Source organism: Bombus vosnesenskii, unplaced genomic scaffold (assembly GCF_011952255.1).
Source record: "Bombus vosnesenskii isolate JDL3184/JDL3185 unplaced genomic scaffold, Bvos_JDL3184-5_v1.1 scf7180000015818, whole genome shotgun sequence".
In the NCBI taxonomy this organism is placed as follows: domain Eukaryota; kingdom Metazoa; phylum Arthropoda; class Insecta; order Hymenoptera; family Apidae; genus Bombus; species Bombus vosnesenskii.
Window position 1 is genome coordinate 1 of NW_022884165.1, and position 9610 is coordinate 9610.

The following is a 9610-nucleotide window of genomic DNA, read 5'->3' on the forward strand; positions in this document are numbered from 1 at the left end:
GTGACCGTGACTACGTTCGGCGGCCAGTTGTCACCTCGGACCCACTTTCGTTTTCACAAATATCAAACAATTACAAATGACAATTGCTTAATTACAGCTATGATAAAATCTAGGCTAAAGCATTAGAAGACTTCCTCAAAATTGCAAAGGGAAGGCTCCGGTTTTCCTTTCATCTCCGACATATATAATACAAGGATATAATACAACCGAACACTTTAAACTTAGCCTATAGCGCGTGCGCGCACACACACGCACACACATGACACACATGACACACATGCGCGCACACGCACATGCGCGCATACACACATGCACACACACATGCGAATGATTTCTCGAACGATAATCCATTTATTTATATTTTTCAATATCTGTCCTTACGATTGCGTATTTATTTGTTCCACGTATCATATTTATCTATTTGCATAACTGTAGGTGACATTTTTTTTAACAATTTTGCTAATATTTCATAACTTTTTAATTCATATTTCAAAGTGGTAACAGGTGTTTCTTTCTTTTCAAGTCTGCTCCATATCGGGCTTATTTCTAGTAGTCACGCTTGCTTACAAAGCAATTTTATATCTGCACAAGAATATCTTTCAGTACATTACATTTTACTATGTGGTTTACAATATCTGTATTTTCTAATAAGTGGTTGCTAAGGTATAATTTGAATACACCAAGTCGACAACTAAGTCGAGCAACTTCATTGGGTAATGATACGTATATTTGCTTTTCGAGACGCCTGAGTAAAGCTGCATCAATGCCCCTAATAACATATTTACAATAAATATTATCGTTCTATTATACTAATAATAATGAAGGAATACTTCAAACAACACAATAACATATTTGGAATTTGGAGAAATATTACGATATTTTCTACTTAGAAAACATTGAAATAACGTGATATACGTACCAAGGGGAATTAGTTGTAGCCAGAAGAACTACATTAGAATTCTCATTAGACACTAATCCATCCAATCTAGAAAGAAGTTCTGATCTGAATCTCTTTGCAGGTTCAGACAATATACAGTCTCCTTTATTTGTGGCGATCCAGTCAATCTCGTCGATAAAAATAATTGTAGGCGAATGACTATAGGCAAGTTCAAATAAAACCTGTTCAGTTTAACAAATGTATTATTCATTAAATATTATATTCGAAATTCCTTAAATTCATGGCCTCATCACGAATATGATATCATTTCGTTTTCCAAACAACTATTCTATTTGTATATAAATGGCGAAAAATAAAATCAAATCTTTTTATACCTAGAATCTCTCCTTCATAGACAAAGGAACAAAGAAACTTACATAGACAAAGCAACTTACACGTATATACTTCTCGGAATCGCCTCTCCATTTGCTGACCAATGAGCTGGCAGTTATGTTAAAAAAGGTGCAATGGCATTCTGTCGCGACTGCCTTCGCTAACTTCGTTTTCCCTGTTTTGTATATTTCTTGTAAACACGTACAGAAATGAAAAGAATACGAGTATCTTACCTGTACCAGGTGGGCCGTACAGCAAAATACCTTTCCAGGGGGAAAACGGGCCATCAAAAAAGATAGGATACTTAAGGGGATACACAACGGCCTCCTTAACAGCGGTTTTACATTCCTCTAGGCCTATAACGTCATCCCAATGTACATTTAATTTGTTTACTATGATCTCCTGTGACGATACAAAGATAAAATGGCGTCTTCTCTATATTAAGTAAGTGTTACGTAATTTGATATTTCAAGCGTTACTGAAATCACGTCATCGTCGATATACGTTGGACGGTTTATCGACGGGAATTTTATCGTTTAAAAGCTTTACGATACGTATATTAATCGAAAATAACTTACGCATGAGATGTCCTCAGCCTCGTAATTCCGGATTATCTGAATAAAGCTTTTCAATGCATTTCAATATCTTCGATTGCATGGATTGTTCCATTGGGACGTTAAATAGCTCTTCTGATGAACGTCCATCACTCTCATTGGGGAATATTGACGTCACTGTCATTGCGAGATTAATATGATTCGTATTGTCATCAGTTATCTTCTGCTGTAGATTCGTCTCTTTCACAGGCTCACTTCTCGCTTGTTTACTAACAGATTTGGCTTTTGTCTCAATACTTCTACAAACACTGGATCATATTGTAATACGATACGTTGAATACGATACGTTGAATACGATACGTTGAATACGATACGTTGAATACGATACGTTGAATACGATACGTTGAATACGTTAAATAATTTAAATTCTTACGTTTTGCTTGCATTTGTCACTTCCCTCGTCATTTCCCTTCCAGTTATTTTCTTACACAATATGGGATATTTTTGAAATTTCATCTCGTAATAATTTTCATACTCTGCAACGATAATTTCCAAATCGATGTTGTCGCAAACCCGATGTTCGGGAGATAGACGAGCTTCCCGGAATAATACATCGCTAACGTCTATATACCTAAAAAAATGTAGTTTTTAATTAATTATAGTTTTTAACTGATTAAAAATATTTTTCGCAATGACTGAACACTATAAGATAACCATCAAACAACTGTTTTATCTCTAGGTAAGACAGGCAAAAGAATGTATTTACTATATAAATTCTCGAAGATAATTTCTTGTCTTCTGCTTTTTAATTTCCAATTTTTAGATGGATAAGAATAATTTGAATTTATACTTCATATATTTGTTTATAACTAGTTAATCTACATTATCGATTGAGTTATTCTTAACTACTGAATTACCGATGTCGAATTTTCAAATTTGGTTTCGCCTTCTCTTTCCATGATGTCCACTGATTTCTATTTCGATTGGTCACTGACACTATTCAAAAGAATTGGAACTAGGAATATATTTTAATTATAATATACTCACCCATTGTGTTCCAAATAATCACATACAAGGTATAATATGTTCCGATGACGTTCCGAAATACGACTCTCCTCCTAATATAATTATTTTTTCATTACAATAATATAAGGTTTTTCATGTAATTTTTTGTTACATTTGCGAATTCAACGAGTTACACATGATTTTTCATGAAACGCGAACGTTAAAAATATTTGATACAGCCTAATTATAAAAATTGTTAGAAGCAAAAGTCATAGATACTATGTGCGAGTATCGCATGAAACGAACAGCTATTAAGAGAACTGCAGCAATATTACAAATCAAATAACAAAACACACTCGTCTGTGACGTGGAAATTCTAAAATCTAAAATCTAGAATATTCCTTACCTTTTTTCGCAGATTATAAAATATCTTATTCATACTACCTTGCATCGATAAATCACCGTTCATAGTGATACTTTCAAATCGCCTATCGTTTCTCAATGGATACGAGAATTTCCGTTTATTACTTTAAAAACAACCCGTCCATTACGTTTCTCTTAAAAAATTCTTTTAACTCCGTTGAAAACCGAGCATCAAACAAGAGACAAACGATTTGTTGTCGTGGAAATGTTTGGTTCACACATAAGCAACGCACAAATATAATGATAGAATAGCTGAGTGTGTGTACTGTATAGTAAGATGGATGCAACATGGAAATAGAAAGAGAACACCATGTATAGATACTTCCTGTCCTTGTTTAATCAGCATGCACACTAGTGGACACTGACGCTGCTCGTATACCGCTGTTACATATTTCCTGTACAAGTGCGCGTCATTAGACAAGGACGGAACATCCTCTCTCTACTTCTCTATCGCGTTTTTAGTTCGCTCACGCGCTCTGTACTTATATTTATTACATTTCCACCATAAGCAGCGGCCGTGCAGTGACTTACAAAAGTTCCGAACGGTTCCATCCTGGGCGGACGGTTAATTGCGTTCGGTACTTCGAGGCAGGAAGGTGAGTACAGAATCGCTCCTCTTAGTACTCTTATTAGAAGTGTTATCATCGAATATAAGTTTTTTCAATAAATTCTTATCGTTTTACAATCTTTCTAGAATACAATGACGTCAGCAATCGATCATTTTCGCGAATTTATTGTAAATTAATTGGGGGAATATCTGGAGTTCTTTATCGGTTTCGACTGTAAAATCAGCAACTATTCGAATTTTTCATTCATAATTGTGACATTTTCGACTCTTCCGTTGCCAAGACCCTCTTGAGAGATTTTTGGCACGTTCCATCACCCTTGTTAAACGAGTGCACATTGGTGGATATATTGATTTTAAAAACCAATACGTGTACGAGATTTATTATCTCACTGGGACAAAGAAATCCGTTTTATTCGCGAATTTTCCGTGTTTCTTCTTAATTTTCGTGAGTGTCTGGCGCGGAGCATTATTTGAATGAACTTTTCATCGTTCAGATTATATTTCGTTTAAAAAGATTGAAATTGATGTCGAGAAGAAATGAAACAAGGTGCTCGGGCATTCTTTCGTTTCCCGGGGAAAGAGAAATATGAAAAAAACGGTCGTTCTTCCTTCTGCCATTTTCGTCCATTACCAAAATGGCATGACCCAAGTGTCCCGGGCCCTGAATCAATCAAGCGAATTTTGAATAATTTTTGAATAATATCCAGTTAATAATTTGTGAAACAAATTAATTTCATTTTATTGTTGGAAACAAATTAGTTGGATTTTTCTTTCTTTAGCAGTTTTTGCCAGAGTTGACCTGACGTGCTACTTCAGTTTCCATCTTCGCTTCTCGAAACTTCCAACGTCCTTGGTGTTGGAGTCTCCTTGCCCAGGTGAGTACATAGCTTCTAGATACTCGTCGCTGTTCATCCTTACGAGCCTCTCGAGCTTTAGTTGTCAATTGTTATCGTTAAAGGAAGAGAAGCTCGCGACAGATGTTATCGAACAAATCGTTTATTCTCGAAAAGTTCGAACTTGTTCGTTGCGTTTGAATATATATGGACGGACGCCATTTTTCATGACATCATCATGATTTGTCATGTCGTGAGTATAGCTTCTGACTACCATATGTTTGTGATTTATGTGAAATTTGACCATTATACCGTGATAGAATAATATTTCCAATGAATTATAAATATTTTACATTGTGAATTATAAATATTTGTTACAAATTATATCGTACTTGAGGTGAAAATGAACCATATATCTGCTTATGGAATATGAGGTAGTAAATCATTCGAAACATAATAACGATTAATTAAGCACATATACAATAACGTTTACGAATGAATATTGCGAATTATTGTATGGCTTTAATGCGGTATTTAATGTTTTGATTGCGGTCTTTGAAATGGTATCATAGGTGCTGATATAATATCGCGCGAAAAAGGAAAGACCAGTGGTTAATATTGCAGGTGCACCAGTGCGTTGCGCTCGTCGAGGGTGGTTTTGACGCTGGTGCCGAGGAAAGGCGCAGAACGTGTTCGATCGACCCGCGAACGTAGCCTTTTTTTTTTTTTGTACGTGGAGAAATCCTCATGGACACTCCGCTGCTGCAATAATCGCGTAACAGCAGAGTAGTGTCGGACTCCTACCGACTAAAACTCCACGATGACCATCTTATGCGCGTGACAGGGGTGCTCCAGGAACCTCTTATGAATTAACTTCAGTTGCATCCCCTTCTCGCCTCTTGTTCTCGTTCTCTTGTTCGAGCCGGCTATTGAGTGGGCGTTAGGGGGAGGTCGTTGCCCCTAGTGCTGTCACTTCTTCTGGTCGTAGTCCGTTGGGGTGGTGGCGGGGCGGCTCTGGGTCGTCTGACTGCCATCCTTCTCCATCGTCTTATCCTGCAGGGGTGAGAGTTTTTCTTTCTCTCCCTTTCCGCTCGCTCCTTCGCGAGCATAACTCGCTCGCAGAAGAGGCGGACGGCCTCGTATTCCTGTGACCCTCTCAACATCGCTCCACAATCGCTGAGGGGGTCCACGTTTCTCCTATGGCGTGCCGCAGGGTGTAGCGGGGCAGCTCCCACGCCGGACAGAGCTCCAGGGTGTGCTGCGCTGTGTCCCTGCCCTCTCCGCAGTGGTGGCAGATGTCTGTCGTCTCTCGCCTTATTCTCTTCAGGAACTCGCCGAACACGCCGTGTCCGGGGAGTACTTGTGTCATCCTGAATGTGAGTGGGAGGCCGTGGCGGCTCCTCCATGCCTCCCAGTTTGGTAGGACCGCATCCGCGCCGCGGTGTTCGCTTCTCCCGTTAATCAGTTGGGATCGCCACGGGTTCCATGTGTCCTCCTCGGCGGTTCCTGTGTCGTTTGGAGCCGCCTGCTCGGTGGGGTCTTCCCCGGGTGCCATTCTCTCCGGCGGGTGTATCTCTTTTTGAGCGCCAGCGCCCGCAGCGGACGCGGCTAGGGTGGACGCCGACGCGTGAGACACCGTCCGGTATCCCCTAATGATTCTGATGGCGGTCACTCTGTGCAGCCTTCTCAGGAGCAGGATGCTGCGACGGCTTGCCATCAGGTCGTCCGCCCATACTGGGGCCCCGTACATCACTCGTAACCGAACGACGCCCTCGTAGAGTCGGCGCACCGCGTCTCCGGCCCCGCCGATGTTCGGTAGTAGGCCGCACAGGGCATTGGCAGCCGCTGACACCTTCGGGATCAGTGAGTCGAAGTGCGGCTCGAACGTCCACTGGCTGTCGATGGTGAGTCCCAGATACTTCATCTGTGACCCCACCCGGACGGTTTTACCTGCCATGTTTATGCATAGGCCGGGCGGTGGTGTCCCTCGCCTCTTCCTGTCAAAGAACCAGGTGGCCTCCGACTTCGCAGGGGAGACTCTCAGGCCCAGTTCGTTCACGGCACGGATCGCACAGGCCGTTGCGATTCCGCCAATGCGCAGCGTCTCGTGCCAGCCGCGACTCTCGACCAGGATTAGGGTGTCGTCCGCATAGCATACTATGGCCGCGCCTGGGGGTAGCGGGCATCGTAGTACCTCGTCGTACGCAACGTTCCATAGCATGGGGCCCAGCACCGAGCCCTGCGGGACGCCACCCTCGACGGATCGCTTTTCCTCTCCTTCCTTACTGGCGTAACACACCCACCTGTCGTCGAGGTAGGCCCGGATCAATCGGACGAGGTAGTTGGGAACCTCGAAGTGCTCCAGGGCCGTCACTATCCTGTCCCATGGCATGGTGTTGAACGCGTTGACGATGTCCAGGGAAATCGCCAGCGCCACGCCTTTCCGGGAGACCATGTCCTCCGCAATCGCTCGTACGCGTCTGACCGCGTCAATCGTCGAGCGCCCCTTCCGGAAGCCGTACTGGCTTTCGTGCAAACCTGGCACTTGGCCCGCTATGTATCGTTCCAAGCGGGCGGCGACTACCCTCTCGAGTAGTTTGCCGACCTCGTCCAGTAGGCACATCGGCCGGTACGCTGACGGCGAGGTCGTCGGTCGGCCCTCCTTATGGAGCAGGACCAGCCTCGCTGTCCGCCACGCCCGGGGGTAGACTCCCTCCCTCAGGCATCTTGTGAAGAGGTGCCGGAGTCTGGGGGCCATGACCCCCATCACTTCCCCCCAGATCCGGCCAGGGATTCCGTCCGGGCCCGGTGCCACGTTGCGGGCGGTCATTCTTCTGGTTGCCTCCCATATCTCCTCCTCTGTGACTTCCCAGTCGTCCCTCCATTCCAGCGGTCGTGTCGTTTCCCGTGGCCGTTCCGCCGCTCTGTTTTCTTGTGGGAGAAAGAGCGTTCCGGTGATCCGCGTCAGCAGTGCAGGTTCCATTTCCGACGTTATCAGGGGGCCCTTCGCGCGCAGTTTCCGTGTCACCGTCCTGTATGGTCTCCCCCATGGGTCCGACTCGACTGTCTCGACCAGTTCGGACCAGGCACGGTCCTTCGCTTTTTTAATTTCCCTCTGTAGCGAGCGCCGTAGCGCGCGGCACGTCCGGTAGCGCAAGGAGACTTCTTCTTCGTCGCGTCGTCGCCAGCGGCGGGCCCTTAGGTACTGTCTTCGGGCCCGGACACATCTCGTCCTCAGTTCCGCGATGCCGGGGTTCCACCAGTAAACTGCTCTGCTTCGCACCGTGCCTGGTGTGGCTCGTGGCATGGATGCGTCGCAGATTGCTGTCATGGCTTAGCGGAGGTTCTCGGCCTCCTCTTCCACGTCTGCTTCGGTCGTCGTTGTCGAGGCCTCCCAGCTCCAAGCTGTTGCTATAGCAGCCGCCCGGAGTAGGTCTTCGTTCCTCTCCTTTATTTTCCATCTGGGTGGTAGGCGCGCGTGCCTTCCCCTCGGCGAGCCGCGCCCGTCGTTTGTCGTCGGCATTCCAGGTCCAGGTGCGTCCACCTCCATGAATATGTAGAGGTGGTCCGACAGCGCCTCGACCCCTTCGGCCACTCTCCAGCCTGAGATCCGCCTGAATGCCTCGGGGGAGGCCCATGTTATGTCAACAATGGAGCTCCCTCTGCACGTCACGCAGGTACTGGTCGAGCCCCTGTTCACTAGCAGAAGACCAAGTCCCGCGGCCCAGTTTGATAGCGTGCGGCCGCGCGCGTTGGTCCTGGCGTTCCCCCATTCCGTGGAGTGCGCGTTGAAGTCTCCCAGGACGAGCACTTGTCGCGGGAGTCGTCGCCTGACGCAGTCGCCAACTCCGTCCAGGAATTCTTCGAACGCTGCCCGTCCGCTGTTGGGTGACACGTACACCCTCACTACCATCATCCCTGCCCACTCGACCGCGGCGTACCCGTTGCCGCGTTCCAGCAGGGTTCCGTGGGCAAACGCCCTGGGCGTTGATGTCCAGGTGACGGCAACCATTCCGTCCGTGTCTCCGACCCACTCCGGGCCATCCAGAACTCTGTATGGTTCCGCCACCACCGCCAGGGCGACCGTGCTCTCCCGGATGGTTTGGTGGAACAGGTCTTGTGCTCGCTTTGACCTTCCCAGGTTAGTCTGGAGGATGCGCATTCTCAGTTCCTTGATGGCCTTTCCTTGTTCGTGGCTTCCTCCGTGCCTACCTCCTTGTTCGCGGGCTTAGGGTCGCTTTGCGGCGGGGAGCCTTTCTCGCTGCCTCTTGCAGCCGTGGATCCGCGGGCGGCTCCTTTCGTTCCTTTCTTCGAGGGGGCGCAGGCCGGTCCCCCCATCCTGTGCACCGACGGTGCTTCAAGCGCCTCGCAGAGCAGGCATTTAGGGCTCGCAGTTGTGCATGCTCTCGCCTGGTGCTCTGGTTCGCCGCATCTGAAGCACAGGTGCCCCTTGTCCTCCTTGGCGGTGCAGGTCTTTCCCGTGTGTCCTATCCCAAGGCACCTGTTGCACTGTAACGGTCTCCGTTCGATGGCTTCGACCTTCGCCGTCGACCAGCCTATGGCGACCTTTCCAGCCTGGGCCAGTTTCCTCACTGCACTGGCAGGGCCTCGTATCCATACGGTGCCAAGTCCGTTGCGGGCGAGGCGGCTTTCTCCCAGCCGGATGCCCTCCGGCTTGCAGCCGCTCTCCCTCGCCAGGGTGTTCTGGAATTCCGCCTTGGTGGCCGCTATGTCTATCAGGGACACCCATGCCTCCGCGGCTCGGAAGGGGGTCGCCACGCGGACCTCGTTCGGGTCCAGAGCCCGCGTCGGCTGTGCTGCGAGCGCTGCGGCCTTCCCCTTCCCTGGTCCTCAGGGACCTCTAAGATGACACCTCCGGTGATGGTCTTCCGCATCCTCATCGTGTTGATGCCGAGCTCGGCCAGGGAGACACTGTCCTTGGCCGCAGCCAGCACCT

General features: G+C 47.2%; 2 protein-coding genes and 1 long non-coding RNA gene across 4 annotated transcripts; 1 reads left to right on the plus strand and 2 right to left on the minus strand.

Annotated features, from left to right (window-relative positions):
- Positions 1-678: 678 nt before the first annotated feature.
- LOC117241411 (katanin p60 ATPase-containing subunit A-like 2) lies at positions 679-2345 on the minus strand (the record flags this gene model as incomplete). Its single annotated transcript, XM_033507347.1, has 6 exons — positions 2258-2345; positions 1849-2132; positions 1504-1626; positions 1333-1445; positions 920-1119; positions 679-769 (listed from the first exon to the last, which is right to left on the minus strand). Coding segments are annotated over exons 2-6 (531 nt in total), but the record flags the coding sequence as incomplete, so codon positions are not given.
- A 704-nt stretch (positions 2346-3049) lies between these two features.
- LOC117241410 lies at positions 3050-4803 on the plus strand. Of its 2 annotated transcripts, none has more exons than XR_004494979.1 (2): positions 3050-3848; positions 4600-4803. It is a non-coding gene; the product is annotated as an uncharacterized LOC117241410 (long non-coding RNA). The 2 variants fall into 2 exon arrangements; XR_004494980.1 differs by having other exon boundaries at positions 4603-4803.
- A 3184-nt stretch (positions 4804-7987) lies between these two features.
- LOC117241409 lies at positions 7988-8815 on the minus strand. The gene has a single exon (XM_033507346.1). It carries the CDS (start codon positions 8813-8815, stop codon positions 7988-7990), a length of 828 nt encoding a protein of 275 aa, XP_033363237.1.
- Positions 8816-9610: the final 795 nt, after the last annotated feature.